Source organism: Cervus canadensis, chromosome 13 (genome assembly GCF_019320065.1).
Source record: "Cervus canadensis isolate Bull #8, Minnesota chromosome 13, ASM1932006v1, whole genome shotgun sequence".
NCBI lineage: Eukaryota > Metazoa > Chordata > Mammalia > Artiodactyla > Cervidae > Cervus > Cervus canadensis.
In genome coordinates, this window is record NC_057398.1 from 19,178,957 (window position 1) to 19,198,614 (window position 19,658).

Here is a 19,658-nt window from a genome sequence, read left to right on the forward strand (position 1 = left end):
TACATATACAGTCATTTAATTGACAGGTATTGTCATAAATATGGCCATGAGAAGAGATGTTTTTTTATCAGAACATATGAGTAACAGTACTGCAGTAACAGGATACTTTTGTCAAGAAGTCTTTTGCTGCAGTAAGAAATGAACTGAGCTCAGTCTTTGGTTTCTACTATGGTCCTGTGGAATGACAGATTAAGGAAGAGTTTGTACCAGATATCACCTAAATGGAGTTGAGAAGTACCTGGAAATACTATGCTCTAGGCAGAAGAGCTACTGCAGGAAAGTTTCAGTATGCGGAATCAGGAAATGCAGGAAGTGACTGAAACAGCACCGAACTCCTGTCACAGCAAGATGGGATGAGGTTTGGTGATCAGTGTGTAGAATAGTCCCCAGAGAGCATTTAAGAAACTGGGAGACAACTTATAAAGATTCGATAACATTGCTGTGAACAAGAGAAAGAAAACGAGTCTTTGAGTAGCTGCCAAGTACTTAAAAGGCTCCAGTGTGAAAGAATCTCCAATTTCATGGAATTAAGGTATTTATCTACAGGATAGCAAAGATTCACAAAGGTCAAAGTAAGTGAAGAATAAAGAGGTCATGCCCAAAATGAAGACAAATATTTTAGTCAAGAAGAATGTCAAATCTTTGCTTTTACTGTATAATGGAACTTTGTATTGTACTCCATTAAGTTCTTTAGGTCACACATTTAAGTGAAATTTTCATTCCTGCAGAATCATCACAACAAAAAGCACATAAAAACACCTCGACATTTTTGACAAAACAAATTCCAACTTCATAAATATTTAAATAAATCAAACAAAATGCTATTTCAAACTCCAAGAATTAGGCTGATCATAATTCTTTGAGACCAATAACTTCCCATGAGTTCTGTAACAGAAGTTTAGAGGGCAGAGAATCATATCTTGGTTTCCTCATCAATTTTTTATCTAAACTGTACCAGAAATAATAACCAAGTAAACACTGGTTCCTATATAACCATTTTCCATAAATTAAAAATTTAACAGAAATATAAGACAAAGTTTATACCAAACAGAAAAATAAAAGCATTTCCTGAAATCTATGCTTATAACCAAGAAAATTTAGTTGTGAATAAGTTCTCTATTCAGTTTTGGGGTACATCAAACACTCAATTTCATGTGAAAAGTGGTACACGATGATTTTAATGTTAAAGGAGCCCTCGACTGAAAAGTTAAAACAATTTCTGACTACCATGGTGTGAAGTACAGCAGAGATTAAGGTATTCTGGTTCCAAAAGGCTTATGACACCAAGAACTTACTCGGCTGACTGGTGACCGAGACAAATGACACCTGGCTGTTAGGAATAGGGTTGCGTTCAAAGCATGTGGACAAATTTAGTTCATAGGCGCCTTTGCTGACATCCTGAAAAATGTCATAATCTGAATGGACTATAGGAAATGAAATCTTTTAAATGTCTTGGTGATAGCTCCCGCAAAATTATGAACAATGTAGCACTGTACATATAAATAAAACAAATTTTAATTCTGAAAAGATACCAAAAGTTTGTTAGAAAGGCCTTGTTATCTAATATAGATGCTAATAGGAAGCCTCAGAAGGACTGCTTTGTAAGATTCTAGTTTCTCATCTCCCCAAAGATTCCCCTGTCCAGATTCTTCAGCCGCAGAACTGGCCCACTGTTATTTAAGCTATACACAATGAAGAACATGATATCTTTGTAGATCAACCTCTTTCCCCACCAACACCAGGGACTGCTCAGCTACCTATCAGAATCACCATTATTTTGGACTTAAGTACCAAACTTAAGTATGTTTTCTGGCATCAAATCATTGATATGACACAAGATGGTGTTGCACTATTTTCCTGTGGAAAGGTCCCTGAGCTAGGAGGCAGCAGACATGGGAATTTAAGCTGTGTGACCACAGGCAAGTCAGTCAGTCTAGGTTTCGAATTTCCTAATCTGACATCCTTTCTACATCAAAATCCTACAAATCTAAGTCTTTAGGCTAGACATAGTCTGACTGCAGGCAGAAGTCTCTAGTCACCCCTATGCCTTGAAACGGACAAGGGGCATCTCAAATGTGTGAGAGTGAGAGGGAAAAGGCATGGTTCAGTGCGGCGGGCACGGCCCTCTTTCGACTTCCCATGGTTTGTTTCTGGACAGGAGAGGGGTACTGACTACAAGCCACTGGAGTTAAAACCTGAGTGGCTAATAGTAAAGTCACTCTGTCTTTTCTACTCCTAAGGAGTTTATGGCCAGGAGTCTCCTGTGTGTTCTCAACCCTCCACGCCCTCAATACACACCTCAGGCTCCCACTGCCCCCTTAACATTCCTTGGGGACTGCCACTACTTCTAACAGATTAACTTTAACACCAAAAATATGGGGAGGGGACGGCGGTTTTTCTAAGTGTGGTAGATGTCAACCCCTCTTTTGACAATAAAATACAATTACTCCTAAACCATGAGCATTTCCCTATCTTTTCAACATTTCTTACTGCTACTCCTGCCCATATTCAGAAACCTATTTACTCATTTTCAAATGATCTATTAAATTTGTTTGATGCTTTGAGCTATTTCAGTTAATCACCAAACAAAGCCCACCTCATGGGAGAAGGTAGGGAAACATATTGGCAGATTGGCTGTCCTAGTCAAAGTCAAGTAGTCAAACTGTACAAGCCTCTCAAAGGTTCATTCCTTCACTCTTCTAATTTAAATAAGATCTTAACTATTCATTACCAAACAGGCCTCTGTCAAAGTGTGCTGACACACACAAGTTTGAGACAGCTCTGTTTTAAACGATCTGGTCATTTGCAAAGAGAAAGGACTCTGAAAGAGCCTTAATAACACAGTGATTCCATAATCCCCATCTAACTGGCAAAGTGTAAAATCAGTCACCACCAGGTTACCCAGTGTTGGCAGGGTTCTTGCTGGTACTTTTGTGCTGTTATAGAGAGAGTTACAACCTGACGTAACAAATATGTAAAGACTGCTGCTACCAGATTCACTCTTTCTGGAACCCAGTGACTGTCCATCTGGAGAAGTGAAGGGTAGAACTCAAACTTGCCTTTTTCTCTGAACAATCATTCAAAATGAGTTTTCTTCTTTAGAAACAAATTGGGGATAATTACAAAAACCTATATGAAAAACAGCTGTTCCAGTTCATATCACAGTTGAGTATCATACATGACATTTAACTGTCAAAGTGATATTTAACTGTTAATTGACCCTTCATATAACTCTTCGACTGCCTTCTCCAATAAAGCTGTCTGATACAAAACCCCAAAAACCCAAATGGGAAACCTGTTCTTTCTGGGTCAATGATCGGTGATGTTTTCAGATTACATTTTTTTTGTTAATTAGCATACCATCACTGTTATAGATATATTAGAATTAAAGGTGAATCTGGATTTGAGATTTTTACTGCATTAAAAATGCTCTAAGGTGTTTAAACCAAAACACTCAATAGTTAAGAGACTTTGGGTTTGTTTCATGATCACTTCATCCTAAGAAGGAAGCTTTAACGATTAATACTCTACATTTAAATGCACTCTGATATTTACTCTCATTTCACCCCCTTCCTCAGTAGACATTTTGCTGACTGACTGAGCAGAACAGAGGAGACATTCCTTATTGTAGGAGGAAAGAAAGGAACTAGGAGCCAGCTCTACCACTTAATGTCAAAGCAGGAGGCCTTAGAAGAGGGGCTAGGAGGGTGAGAATCTAGTCACACGCAGCAGGCCTGTAATTCACACCTCTTGCTCTGATTTTACCACTAAGAAATGCTTCCGTATTGGATTTTTTTTTAATTTGGGGATAAGTCTTGTATTTTACCACAAAGAAATTGGTATCATTCACATTCTTTAATTTCACCTTTCAGTCTCTTCTCCTGATGGTTTACACTAAGAGCTAAACAGAGTTTCCTATAATAAAGTGGACTTCAGAGAACATCACGCTCTATAATGCAGGCTTGCCTGGTGGCTCAGATGGTAGAGAATCTGCCTGCAATGAGGGAGACCTGGGTTCAATCCCTGGGTTGGGAAGATCCCTGGACTAATGGCTATCCACTCCAGTATTCTTGCCTGGAGAATTCCATGGACAGAGGAGCCTGGCCCCTCAGGCTATATAGTCAATGGGGTCACAAAGAGTTAGACATGACTGAGTGTTTCACAAGTGTGAGTGCATGCTCTATAAAAGCTTAAACAATACCACTGTTTAGCTACTGTTACATTAAGGCTCCAGAGAACTATGATGACTGCAGAGATGGCTCAGCTAGTTTCAACAACTAGTCTCTAATTTTCTTGTTAAGTCTTCAAGAAACTGCCTACACTGAAAGATAGTTTCATCTTTTTTTTTTTTAATGTAAAAGGGTTCACATGACCAAAGATTCATGGTGTGGATTTTTTTAGTGATCCTAGTATTTCAAAGAATTAATGATGGCAATGATTGGAGCCGTAGATTACTTCTATGGTATAGAAGTTTTCAAATGAGGAAAAGCAGCCTTAAAAGTCAGATATCCTCTTTCTGGAGACAGAGCTGCAACAATTTTTTTCTAACTAAATATGGATCACAAAACAGTTTTTCAGCTTACATTTATCAGTCATGATATATACAAGAAAAACATTTATAGAAACATAGAAACTGAAAAGTCCTTTAAACTTCTACATTGAACAAAGGTGAACAAAACTCTGAGAAAAATAAACATCATCCATGAAAATGATAATGAATGTTAGAAATCAATACTTACACAACAAAGGGGACTGTGAGCATAATAAATCTAACAAAGGGTTTCACAGAAAGACAAAGGCATCAACTTTGTCTAGAAACTTTGTCAACAAAATACTGTTTTTGTCTCAATACCTCCTTCTAGGTTTGGCTTGGGAAGTCACCACGCCCTAAGCCTCTGGTTGATTTTTCCCTCCCCACTGCCCTCATGTCTCCACCTTTTTCACACTGGGGTACCAGTGCAGGAGGCTCTTGGATGTGGCGAGCCTTGCGGCAGCTCCTAAGGCAGCAGTAGCTGTGCTTCGAGGAATGTAGAGCTTCTGGGAAATCTGGTGCTCAGGAGACAAAATCAAAGAGAGCTGGTCCACGGCTCCCTGACTTGTATCTTTGAACACTGTAATAGCAGAGCTACTAGAAAAATCTTCATTCTCTAGGCTCTTTGGGGAGCCTTCCACTGAAAAAGAAAGAAAACAAAGGTCTTTTCAGGAGGTCCTCACACTCTCCCAGTCTACATCTTTACTAACATCTGTTACAATGATCTTTTGATTTGTTGTTGTCATTGTTGAATTGCTAAGTCATCTGACTCTTTTACAATCCCATGAACTGTAACCTGCCAGGCTCCTTTGTCAAGTTATTTTCCAGGAGAGGGTAGCCATTTCCTTCTCCAGGGGACCTTTCTGACCCAGGAATTGAACCCACGTCTCCTGCATTGGCAGGCAGACTCTTTACCACTGAGTCACAAGGAAACCCCATTTTATGGTTAGGTGGTGAAATTACCAATGGCAAATCAAGAGAGAATGAAGCTCAGAAACCAGTCAACAAATGGAAAGGAAATGAGGATGGGGGATCATGCATCGAGATAAATTCTTGTCAGAGTGAGGTCAAAGGAGGAGGAAGGTCAGAGTGAGGTCAAAGATGAGAGGAAAAACATGTATTTGTGAACAAGGAAAGGGAGATCTCTTTCTAGGACATCATAAAAATAAACTGGGTATAATTCCAATTCCAGGAAAGAATCCTTAAGCTCTCCTACTTCCTTCCGGCAGTGAGCAAAATAGCGTCCCATAGGCCTTCTCTATTGCCAAAGTCATTCCAATTCCACATCTGCCTGTGTTAAAAACAAAACTGAACAAGACTGTGTTTGCTAAGAAATTCCAAAAACCAGTTATCAGCCATGAAAAGAATTCCTTGGGAATTAGTTTAACTTAGAAGGGTCTTTTCCATGAGATAAATTGCTGGGAATTCCAATGCCAAGAGCTCCTAAGAGCAAAGAAGAGGATACGAGGCACCTTGTGTGTGTACTCTGGACCAGGGATACTGAAGGAGCTGGTCTATGAATTGTTTCTTACCTGCCTACAATGGGAGGAGCTGGTGCCAGCACCTAAGCCAACACACTGCTTCCTTCAAGAAGGTCCTGCTTTAGGGAAAAAACTCTAGGTGAGCTAAGCAAAGTGCTGCTGTGTTGTCCATCATCACAAATGCTTCATAGACAAGTACTGGTACGCTGACTACATGCTGAAAAGCATTGCTCTAGACCCTAAAATTACAGACTTCAAAAAAAAAAAACCTCAGAAAAATCAGGTACAATCCAATATCCTATCCATCTTTCTATCTTTAGCATCTAGTGCACTAGGCGTGTGATATATGTGCCATACATTTGTGATAAATTAAGGAGAATTTGACAGGATATTCTCAAAAGTAAAACTCTGAACACAAGACTATCATTAATGCCCACTGGAGTGGAAAAGAGATGGTGAGTCCTAGTAAAATAATGGGTTTTATATGAAGCTGTTTATGAGTTCAGATTTTAAAAGTTATAAAAATATGAAAGCAGGGACACATGAAAGAATTTAAGAGTGCAACAAAACTTCAGCTTCCAGACATGATGCTAATTAAACCGGGATTGAAAAACAATCTCTCTTGCTTAAAACAACTAGAAAACTGGACAAAATAAATAAAACAACAGCTCTCAGACGTTGATCAACAAGCTTACGTGACAGCAATCCCTGAGAAGTGGGAAACAAATGGAGTAAGCTTTATGAGTGCCTGAGTTCACGGCCAAGATAAAGCCCAGGCTGAAGTACACGGAGGGTGAGTCCACACTGAGCCTGGAGGTCTCACTGCAGTGAGAAGACAGAGCGTGGAATTCAAGAAGGCCAAGGACAGAGGAGCCTGGAGGACTACAGTCCACGGGGTCGCAAAGATCGGACACGACTGAGTGACTAAACAACAAAGGTGTCTGGAATTAGTGGGGAAAGTACAAGCGAAAAAGCAGCTAGCTATAGGCAGAGAAGCAGCTGGAGGCCTGCAGAGAGGTCCCTTTGAGGCTCAGGCTAGGGAGTGACCTGGCTCATGCCTGTGAGAAAACCACCAAGGCCAGGGAGAAAACCTATCTGAAAGGAGTAGGCACAACAATCACTGCAGTTTATGTTGGGGCAAAACAGTCTGTGTTCCCTCTAGCTACAGTGTAAAGATACCTGTAGGACATCAAGTCCCATCAATGCCCTCAGAAAGGTACTGCCTAGCAGGGCCAACAGACTAAAGGCTTTTCTAATCAAACAAATGAAATCTAAAATAAATGCAGAAATAGTCAAATCAATTTCAGATAATTTAATTACCCCCAAACAATTGATAGATAGATACTATATACACAGCAGGGAGGGAGGGAAGAAAGGAAGGAAAGAGAGAAGAAAAAGAGATTCAGTCATTCAGTCAACAATCTGTAATTTGCAAAAATAAACTCAAAATGGATTAAAGATCTAAATGTAAGACCAGAAACTATAAAACTCCTAGAGGAGAACACAGGCAAAACACTCTCCGACATAAATCACAGCAGAATCCTCTATGACCCACCTCCCAGAATATTGGAAATAAAAGCAAAAATAAACAAATGGGACCTAATTAAACTTAAAAGCTTTTGCACAACAAAGGAAACTATAAGCAAGGTGAAAAGACAGCCCTCAGAATGGGAGAAAATAATAGCAAACGAAGAAACAAAGGATTAATCTCAAAAATATACAAGCAGCTCCTGCAGCTCAATTCCAGAAAAATAAATGACCCAATCAAAAAATGGGCCAAAGAACTAAACAGACATTTCTCCAAAGAAGACATACAGGTGGCTAACAAACACATGAAAAGATGCTCAACATCACTCATTATTAGAGAAATGCAAATCAAAACCACAATGAGGTACCATTACACGCCAGTCAGGATGGCTGCTATCCAAAAGTCTACAAGCAATAAATGCTGGAGAGGGTGTGTAGAAAAGGGAACCCTCTTACACTGTTGGTGGGAACGCAAACTAGTACAGCCACTATGGAGAACAGTGTGGAGATTTCTTAAAAAACTGGAAATAGAACTGCCATATGACCCAGCAATCCCACTTCTGGGCATACACACTGAGGAAACTAGATCTGAAAGAGACATGTGCACCCCAATGTTCATCACAGCTCTGTTTATAATTGCCAGGACATGGAAGCAACCTAGATGCCCATCAGCAGACGAATGGATAAGGAAGCTGTGGTACATATACACCATGGAATATTACTCAGCTGTTAAAAAAGAATTCATTTAAATCAGTTCTAATGAGATGGATGAAACTGGAGCCCATTATACAGAGTGAAGTAAACCAGAAAGATAAAGACCAATACAGTATACTAACGCATATATATGGAATTTAAAAAGATGGTAACGATAACCCAATATGCAAAACAGAAAAAGAGACACAGAAGTACAGAACAGACTTTGGAACTCTGTGGGAGAAGGAGAGGGTGGGATGTTCTGAGAGAACAGCACTGAAACAAGTATACTATCAAGGGTGAAGCAGATCACCAGGCCAGGTTGGATGCATGAGACAAGTGCTCAGGGCTGGTGCACTGGGAAGACCCAGAGGGATCGGGTGGAGAGGGAGGTGGGAGGGGGGATCGGGATGAGGAACACATGTAAATCCATGGCTGATTCATGTCAATGTATGGCAAAAACCACTACAATATTGTAAAGTAATTAACCTCCAACTAATAAAAATAAATGAAAAAAAGAAAAAACAACAACAACAAAAAAACAATGTGTAATTTGGTACCTGCCATCCAATAAAAAACTATCAGATGTGCAAAAAAGCAGAAAAATATGACTTGTAATCAAGAGAAAAACCATTTAGTAGAAGCCAGTTCAGAAATGACAGATGACAGAATGCAGAAATGATACATATGCTTGAATCACAAGATAAGGGTATTAAAACAGCTGTCACAAGAACACTCAAAGTATTCAAGAAGTGAATGATGAGTACACTGAGGAGAAAGAGGGGAGATACAAAAAAAAAAAACCCCTAGAGATTATAAATTGAACTTCTGAGATGAAAAATACACCAGAAAGGAAAAGAACATATTAAGCACAGAACAAGAAAAGGTTATATTATGCTCATAGAGAAGGAAACTCAATACTGTTAACACATCACTTCTCCCCAAATTAATCTAGAGATTTTTTTTTAATCTCAATAAAGATTTTAGCAGCCTTTCTGTAGAAATTAAGTTAATCCTAAAATTCATATGGAAAATGACCTGGAATAGTCAAAACAATTAAAAAAAAACAACAAACAAATCTGTATGATTTCAAGACTTATTATAAAGCCACAGAAATCAAGACAGGGGTATAAAGGCTGACCTAATCACAGGAGAACATAATTAAAGTCAGGAAAAAGACCCTCACATACACAACTTATTTGCTTTTGCCAAAGACATCAAGGCAGTTAAATGGAGCAAGAACTGCCTTTTCAATAAATCATACTGGAACAACTGAATACTTATATGTAATCAAAATAAACACTGATCCTTACACCACACACAAAAATTAACAACTGGATCACAGACCTAATGTAAGACCTAAAACTATAGAACTTTTATAAGAAAATGTAAGAGAAAGTTAATTATTTGAGTTAGGAAAGATTTCTAAATAGGACACAAAAAGTTCAAACCATAAAGAAAGAATAATTAACAAATCTGATTTTATCAAAAGGAAAACTTGCTCTTTCAAGAACACTGTTAAGGAAATGAAAACGCAGGCCATATACCTGGAAATATTTGCAATATAAGCATCTGACAAAGGCTTTGTGTCCAGAATGAAGAATTTTTACAAGCCAATAAAAACATAATCCAATAGAAATACACAAATACTTGAACAGGTAATTCAAATGGCACATAGACACAGGAAAACACAGTCAACGTCACTGGTAAACAGGGAAGTATAAATTAAAACCACAATAAGATGCCACTACATATCCACTAAAATGAGTAAATTCAAAAGATTGGAGATATAGTATGTTGGCATGAATATAAAACAATCAACAATCAAGTACATTGCTGATGTGAATTACCAAACGGCACAGTCACTTTGGAAAATATTTTGACAGTTCTTAAAAAGCTAAACATGCAGTGAGCATGTGACCCAGCAATTCCACTCCTAGGTACTTAATGAATAGAAATAAAAAATACATGTCTACACAAAGAGCTGAACATTCACAGCGGTTTTACTCATGACCCAAATCTGGAAATAACCCATCATCTGGTGAACAGATAAACAAACTGTCATATGTCCATACTACTGTGTACTACTCAGCAATAAATAAGAAAAAACATTAGACATTGGCAACAACATAGATGAATCTCTAGAACACTGTGCTAAATGAAAGAAGTCAGCCATAAAAACTACATACTGTGATTTCCTTTATATGAAATTCGAGAAAAGAGAAAGTAACATGCCAGAAGCCAACGAGAAGTGAGAGAGAATGACTGCAAAGACACATGAAGCTTTTCAGACTGACAAAAATGTTCTATTACCATAATTGTAGTGCTGCCTACAGGACTGTACACTTCTGTCAGAACTCACAGGATTTCCTACTTAAAAACTGGCAAACTTTAAGGTGCATAAACCTGACCATCTCCCCAAACTGCAGAAAAAAAGAAGAGTGGCAAAGTGAAAAGGAAGAACTAAGTCCAAAAATAACACGAGGATTTGAGACAAACGCTAACGTTTGTAATTTTTCAAGTTATGTTCTGAAAAAGATAAAGTTTTCAGCAACACGGCAAACCACTGCATCTGCCAACTGTCAACCTACCTGGCCCAGAAGTGACCAATGCAGGAGTTGAGGACAGCTGGATTTGCTTTGGTGGAGTCTGAATGCTGCTAGGCTCAAACTGGCCGCTTTCTGCTGACTGCTGTGACTGGATAAGAGAGATGTAGAACTCCTCTAGTTTGGGCAACATGGGAGAATCTGAGGCACTCTTTACATTTGGTTGCTACAGAATGGGGGAAATGGGGCAAAAGCGTGAAAAGTTACTATTAATTTAACAGTAAGAACTATTTTGTTTCCTCATTTATATACAAAAGAATATTTTTGTATCATAAATAAAACTCCCTACTTTTAAGAATCGAGATACTCTCTGGAAAACAAGTCCTTCTCCAACTGAGGGACCATTAATTTAAGAAGTGTTTATTGAACAGGTATTATGAGCAAACATGGTACTCAGGGCTGCTAAACATGGCAGGGAAGGACAGAAATAACATTCCCCGAGCACTCGTTGTCAGGCACAGTGCCAGGCTGTTAGCACATGTTTCTTCACCGAAATATCAAAACATTGTTCTAGGTTAGGTGTCATTGTGTCTTCTGTATTATGGCTTCTTTCACTTAGCAGAAAGCTTTTCGCAAGAGACGGAGCAAGTTATCCAGTGTCAACCAGTAAGGGACAAGGCAGAGATCCAAATTCAGGCTCGCCTATGCACTCTCTGCTCCATCACACCACCTCCCAGTAGATACGAACCCTGTCCCCGAAGAGCTCGTGATTCTCAGCTAGGGAAACAGAACCTGGCCTGTAGGTGCCTGTGAAGGAGGCATTAACTGCGTCTGCAGCATCAACAACACGCTAGGAGAACACACCCGCTTTAAAGGAAGGCTCCTGAGGAGAAGTGACAAAATGGAGTACCAAGAACCAAGGTTTGAGAGGAAAAGATGGAATTCCCAAACAAAGCCTCAATTTGTGCTAAAGTAAATTGCCCAGTTTTAATCAATAGATCCTATATCTTCCGACAGAGCATTGCTGAAATAGTTACAGCCCAGGGTGACTCAGCGCATTTATCTTCTAACTGGCATTAACACAACGAGCTGGGCCACACTAGGAGCTGCCATAATAAACCCACATAAGTGGCTTAGGGCCTGGGATCTGCCTAGAGTAAACTGAAACAAAAATTATACGAATAGAAAATGTAGCTTTGTGTGTTTAGACTGGTGTGTTAAGACATTCAATATCAGCTGGCTTTCCTTTTCTCTTCCATGACAAAAAAGCTTGTTCATTTTTAAACATGGCTGGCAAAGGATATGGCTTATATAATTACATTATATACAAATGGCTGTGCTTCTTTTTTGGGGCAGCAAAAACGAAATCTCTAAAAGCCCACATAGTTACCTTACCATTTAATATGCTACTTCAGGAAAGCAAAGACCTGGATTCAAATTTTTGATTAATTTATGCAACTTCATGTGTGTGCTTTAGTTACCCATTAGGTTTACTCTCTCTTGAAATGAAGCTTTGATGATAATTAGGTAAGTAAACATTAATATGATAAGATTTTATGGCTGGAAATATCATTAGTCAAAATCAGTTTTTGCAGATGGATACCTTAAGGCCCCAAAAGGCAACTTGCTCAAACTTGTGGTAAAGCTTAAGCTCTAAATTATAGAATTCCCAGGCAAGTGTTTTTTTACACTAAGCCCTGCTGCCTATTTTTAGCAGTGTGTCAAAGTATGTGTTAGTTGCTCAGTCGTGTCCGACTCTTTGCAACTCCATGGACTGTAGCCCACCAGGCTACTCTATCCATGGAATTCTCTAGGCAAGAATACTGGAGTAGTTACCATTCCCCTCAGTCAAAATCAGAAATAGTTTTCTAAAAGCTGCATTTTTTCCTTTCCTGATAAATATGATTTTGAAGAAAGACAAATTGCTAAAACACATTTAAGATGCATTCTGACAGTTTTTCACTCTGAAAAAAAGAAAAGAACATGGGTGAATGCCTACTAAATTTGTATGCCACTATGAAAGCAAGTACCTGTGGGCAGTTTAAGCACGTAAGTGAAAAGTTAAGAGTCTCTTCCTCCACACAGCAGTTTAGAGCACTGCTGTTCAAAGTGTGATTCACCACCAAGCAGCGTTAGCATCACCTGGAAGCTTCTAAGACATGGAGAACTTTAGTCCCCAGCCCAGTTCTGCTCAATCAAAATCTGCAGTCTCACAAGATTCTCAGGTGATCACTATGAACAGTGTAGTTCAAGAAGCATTGCTCTGCCAGATTCTCGCTCTGTAGTTATCAAAGACTCCTTAATGGTTGTCTGAAAATATACCCTTACGGGACCAGAGGTTAGTGGCAACTTTCAAGAAATATGTTCATGATTTATAAAACATTAACACATGTAATCAAAAGCACAGCCCCAAACCACAATAACATAAAACTTCATGCCCACTAGGATGGCTATAATTTTAAAAATTAGATAATAACAAGTGCCGGCAAAGATGTGGACCAAATTGGAACACTCTTAGATTGCTGGTGGGAATATAAAATGGTGCAACTGCTTAGAACAGTCTGGCATTTCCTCAAAATACTAAACACAGAGTTACCACGTATGTGTATGTGTGCTTAGTCACTTTAGTCATGTGCTACTCTTCATGACCCTATGAACTGTAGCCCACCAGGCTCCTCTGTCCATGGGACTTCCCAGGCAAGAATACTGGAGGGGGCTAGCCATTCCTCTCTCCAGAGGATCCTCCCAACCCAGGGATCAAACCCACATCTCCTGTGTCTCCTACACTGCAGGTGTATTCTTTACTGCTGAGCCACTGGGGGGTGGGATGGGGTGGGGTGGGAGGGGCTAGATTTATTACCACAGAACCTAGTAATTCAACTCCCGGGTATATACCTAAGAAAACTGAAAACATATGTCCATGTAGAAACACATACACACACGTCACAGCAGCATTATTCATAATAGCAGAAAAGCAGAAATAACTCAAATGTCCATCAGCTGATGCATGAATAAACAAAGCAAAAAACTTTATCTTAAAACTAGATCTGTGCTTTAAGAAACCTACATTTACGACACAGACTGTTTTATGTGATACAGCATACTTTATCAATAATCTCATGCAAAGTAATCACATTCTGCAGAAAATATATCACTCAGAAGGTTCATCTTCCACGACTCTGCTTTTTTAACAAGTCTAGACATGATGTCCTTCATTTTCAGTGTACTGCACAAAAGTACAGAGACCATTAGCCAAATTTCATGATTCACACAAATTATCCTTCTATTTTCAGGATGCTCATAATATATTTGAGAAACACAAAACAAATGGATTTTATTCCAGGGTTAGTGCTTTCTACTAAAGCAACAAAACAGAAAAAACTAGCCTAGATAATTGGGCAGCTACAGAACTTAAAATGTATGGCTAAGTAAAAATACCTGTTTTCTCTATCCCTAATGTTTCATCAATCTTCTAATTCTAGGCTCAGAATTTTCTATGAATAACTATAGTAAGATAACTGAATTTAATTTTTAAATAAACATACATTTTTACGTACATGTATTCTACCAAATGCTAAGATCATTCACCAGAATCTCACCTTCTAAAACTGAAAGCACTTCCTCAAAAAAACCTTGTCACGGTAACACTCATTAGACACTTACCTTCTGAACCCTGGTTGTGTCAATATGTTTTTCTTGACCACCCAGTCCTTCTGGTATTTGAACTTCTTTCATTCCATTCACAAGGCCTGAAGGCTGCCATGAATCATCCCATATATCTTTGGGTGTAGAAAAACACCAGTCCTACAGAGAAAAAAAATACTGTGATACTAAACCGAGATACAGTGCCACATGATTCATATGGAGGATAACCTGGGCAAGGCAAAGGCAAAGAGGTAGTGTATGCTAACTAAACAAGAAAAGATATTTATTAACTTTCTTATCAATGTGAGTTTTCCCTCTTGCTTTACTGGTCCATACTCAACACACTGAATTCCTTTGAACACACAGATCTCATAAAAGTGTAGTATCACCTTTAATACATTCTTCATGGCTAGTTGATTTTTCTAATCATTCAGTATTAAAATGGCACAAATAACAAGCAGAAACTTAAGTGTTGATGTATCTTCTTTCTGATAGCCAGGGTGATATAAATTAAAATTTAAATATATAGGGTCCAATATTAGTAAATATACTCAGATCCAGACATTACAAGGTTAAAGCAACAAAAATTAAATTAGGGAAAACACTTTATTTCTAGTTTCTAAGACCCTGACTAGGTGCCAACAATAAAACAAAAATCATAATGACTGATAGGGTAGATAGACACAATATGTCCATGGTTTATTCTCCCCTGTTTCATCCTGTCTCCCTCCCTAACACTGTCTTCTTTGCAGGGAGGAAGGGGCCAGGAAATGCATTCTTCTGAATTACTGTCTGAGAAATCCTCATGAAATGCAGAATGTAAAGCTTTTCTGAGGCTTGGGTAATTACATTAACAGTAATGATTTTCTTTATGTTTTTCCAAGGATCTAACCTTCTGTGGCAATTCTTTACGTGATGAATATGGTTTCTTTCCACCAAGGCTTGAGGTAAATAAGTGAGAGGCAGCACCACTTTCTTTTCCCATTTTAGCCTGCAAAGGTAACCAGTTCTCATCCCAAATATCATCACCTATGGTTACTGACTCCAGGCAAGGCATTCCAGTGGGGATCTCATCCTAGGAAACAAAGAAGAACTTTAATTTATTGTTCCTATATGAATACATTTTGATGTTTAGGTTTACAATTTTTCCTGACTCTGGGTAAAGATGGCAGTTTGAATATGCAATTCATTATGCTCTCCCCTTCTGACATAGCACCAAAATAAAATAGATTCAAGGTATAAACTTATAGTCAAAGAGAAATAAGAGGGGAAAACATCACCTATGTTCTGGATACAGGAAATCAGACAAGGTACAACTTATTAAGTAGTCCTGAGAAAGTGTAATCCTGAGCTTTCAGGAGGAAAATCTGAGAAGCAACCCAACTTATACCATAAATACTGCAAAAGTTCAGGAACTACTACTATGAAGTTTTTTGGAATTGAGGGTATAAAGTGAGAATGAAAACAAGAGCAACTCATTTAATGTCAGCTCATGAGGCTCAATACCAGAAAAACAAACAATCCAATCAAAAAGGGTGCAGAAGACCTAAACAGACATTTCTCCAAAAAAGACAAGACATATGGCTAATAAACACAAGAAAAGATGTTCAACATTGCTCACTATCAGAGAAACGCAAATCAAAAACTACAGTGAGGCATCACACTGGTCAGAATGGCCATCATCAAAAAGTCTACAATGGTTCAGCATCAGTTTTGCAAGAAATGTTAAAGGGACTTCTTAAAGCAGAAAAGATCACAACTAGACATATAAAAATTATAAGAAAAATCTCAATGGTAAAAGCAAACATATGGTAAAGGTAATAGATCAACTACTTATAAAGCTAAGAATAACTTATAACAACTACCTATAAAGGAAAGTTAAAAGTAAAATTGTCTATATCTACAATAAGTAGTTAAGAGATACATAAAACAAAAAGATATAAAATATGATGTCAAAAAATATTTTAAAATTCAATAAAGCATAGTCTTTCCAACAAATAGCACTAAAACCACTGAACATCCATAACCTTAACCTAAATCTCACCCCTTATACTAAAATTAAATCAAGATGTTTTGAAACTGAAAACACAGTACATAAAAGAAAAAAAAATGATGTACTTTGTCAAAATTAAAAACCTTTCCTATATGGAAGACACCATTAAGAGAATGAAGCTACAAGTGGGAGAAACTATTTGAAAATCACAAATCCGACAAAGGGCTATCCGGAACATATCCAGAACATATCAAGAATACTCAAAACCCAATAGTAAGAAAACAAACAACTCATTCAAAAAATGGGCAAGAGACTTTAACTGGCATTTCACCAAGAAATACATGTGGATGGCAAATAAGCACATGATAAGATGGTCAGTATCACAGTCATCAGGGAAATGCAGATTAAAACCACACTGTCATACTACTATTGCACACCTATGAAAATGGTTAAAAATAAAAATTCCTGACAATATCAAGTGCTGATAAGATATGGAACAACTGGAACTCATATACTGCTGATAGGAATGCAAAATGGTACAGCCAGTCTGTAAAAATCTGGCATACATTTACCACATGAACCAGCAATCCGACTCTTGATTATGTTTATTAAAAAGCCTGTACATGAATATTGATAGAAGATCCATTCATACCAAAATATAGAAGATCAGTTCATACACTAAATAACCATAATGTCTTTCAATGGATGCATGGATATACAAACTGTGATATATCCATACCATACTACTCATCATCAACAGAAATGAACTATTGATACATGCAATGATTTAAATGAAGGTACTGTGCTGAATCAAAGAAGTTTCTATTGGGAAGTTACATAGCACATGATTCCACTTAACTGACAGTCCTGAAAAGGTAAAATTATGGAGACAGAAAACAGAAATGCTTGCTAGGATTAGGGATTTGGGGAGATGTGATTATAAAGGAGTAGCATCAGGGAGTTTTTTCAGATGATGGAACCATTCTGCATCCTGATTATCGTGGTGGTTACATAAATCTATACATGTATTAAAGTTGATAGGACAGTACCCCGAGTACAAAGTCAATTGCTTACTGTATATTCACTTAGAAAGAAGTATTAACACCAGAGAAAATAAAAGTTATGCAGGAAAGGAAAACCTGACATCACATATTACTTAACTGTATATAGCATTTACAGAGTCACAATAACAAAATATTGAATGAATGGTGACCTAATGGAAAGTTTGACATATTAGTAAGATGATGAGAGAACAGAAAGGATATTTTTGTCTGGGGTGGGGGACAAGAGATGAAAGAGAACTAAACCTTCATCTCTCATGCTGGGAAGGCCATACATATGTAAAACTGAAAAATAAGGAAATAACAATATAAGCATGCTATTTAATGAAAGAAATAGAGACAAATTCCAAAAGAAGACATTAAAAGAAATGAAAATGATTGCTCTGTGAAATAGGAAATGAAGGGGAAGGGGTTATGGGGAACTCTAAGCTGTGCGTACATAAACATTCGATTTTTTCTTATTTTTTTTTGAAAAAAAAAAGAAAAAAGCTGTGAGCACATGGACATTTGATTAAAATATGTCCTCCAAAGAGAGCTGTCAAACATTTTTCTTGATGGGTCTTCCTAATACTATATATCAATACTACTTTCTAATCACAGCATAATTCTTCAAAATTGCCCAGGAGTCAGATAATGGCTTTTCTTTTTTCTGATCGAGGCTACATTGCTGAAACTTTGGTCTTGGTGATTGCTGAAGAGTTTGTAATTCATCTGTGGGAGATGCTCTGATGGCACCACAATGAATACGTCATAAAGAGCTATCTTACTTCAGTCTCCTTCACTTATGAATTTATTAATTACATTTTTAAAAAGCTATATCCCCTTCTCCTACCTCATTTTCTTCTTTCAGATCCTTTAGCTCTGGGATGGACCACTTTGAATCTTCTTCAGAGCTCTTATCTTGTATTTTCAAAGAATTTAATTTAGAATCCTTTAATGGCTCCTCTGAGGTGACTGATCTAAGGTGACTGAAAGTCTTTTCATCATTAATATCTTGCTAGTAGATAAAAAAGAGAAATTATTTTTGTTTCTATAGTAATGCTGTTTCCAAAATTTACACACCTATAAATTCTGGGGGCAATTTTTCACTATGGTTCATGCATATGCAACATTATTTTCTAACTTTATGCACTGACCCTAGGCATTCCCGTCCTGTTAAATTAGTTCAGACCAAGGGGTTCCCAGGCGGTGCAGTGGTAAAGAATCTGCCTGCCAATGCAGGAGACATAAGAGACACGGGTTCAATCCAGGGTCAGGAAGATCCCCTGGAGGAGGAAATGGCAAACCACTCCAGTATTCTTGCCTGGAGAATCCCATGGACAGAGGAGCCTGTGGCTACACTCCATTGGGTCGCAAAGAGTTGGACACAACTGAGGACGCATGCACCGGTTAACAATCATTGAGTACATATTATGTAATGTGTACAGGGTAGCTCTGTGGGTATAAAGATGAATGCAACAGGGGCCCAGCTCTAAGAGCTCAAATATAGCATGAAGATACACAATCAGATAATCACAGCACAACCTTCATGTAGAGCCAACACAGAGATGTCACACTGACCAAAACAATACTGGAGGAGGAAGATGTCTGAGAACATGTAATAAAGGAGATAAATCAAACTGTTAGGATGCCTAAAAGAAAAGCAAGGATTAGAGGGAATCAGATGTATAGAGGGGCTTCCCTGCTGGCTCAGCGGTAAGGAATCCGTCTGCCAATGCAGGAGACACGGGTTTGATCCCTGAGTTGGGAAGATCCCCTGGAGAAAGAAATGGCGACCCATTCCAGTATTCTTGCCTGGAGAATCCCATGGACAGAGAGGAGCCTGGTGGGCTATAGTCCACGGGGTCACAAAATAATTGGATATGACTTAGTGACTAAAAAATAACAAGGTGTTTAGAGGTAGGTTTATGTGTGTATGTAGCATGTGGGAGTCTTGATATGTTAAAATACAGGCTGGGGTACAATAGAGAAGCTTTAGGCCTTATCTCTTTGCAGAAAAGATGGCCTTATTTCATTTTCAGGACTTAACTATGATTAAAGACATCAACACAGTGATGATAAGATATTCTAAAAACTCTTAAGGCTGAAAATTCAATTCCCTATTTAAGAATCAGGAAACATAACTTCTAATCAAGTAATAAGGATTAACAAAAATTCAGATTTCAGAAAGTTTGACAGGTT

The 19,658-nt window shown here is 38.1% G+C and overlaps 1 protein-coding gene across 3 annotated transcripts in view; it reads right to left on the reverse strand.

The window, feature by feature from the left end:
- Nucleotides 1–4,663: 4,663 nt before the first annotated feature.
- Nucleotides 4,664–19,658, reverse strand: part of TDRD5 (tudor domain containing 5) — a 103,353-nt gene continuing 88,358 nt past the window's right edge. For all 3 annotated transcript variants that reach the window (XM_043486144.1, XM_043486145.1, XM_043486146.1), the window contains 5 exons: nt 18,310–18,474; nt 15,316–15,498; nt 14,442–14,582; nt 10,824–11,004; nt 4,664–5,171 (listed from right to left, as the gene is read on the reverse strand). In XM_043486144.1, the coding sequence (XP_043342079.1) occupies nt 4,924–5,171; nt 10,824–11,004; nt 14,442–14,582; nt 15,316–15,498; nt 18,310–18,474 (918 nt within the window). In that variant the 3' untranslated portion in view covers nt 4,664–4,923. The remainder of the gene's footprint in view (nt 5,172–10,823; nt 11,005–14,441; nt 14,583–15,315; nt 15,499–18,309; nt 18,475–19,658) is intronic.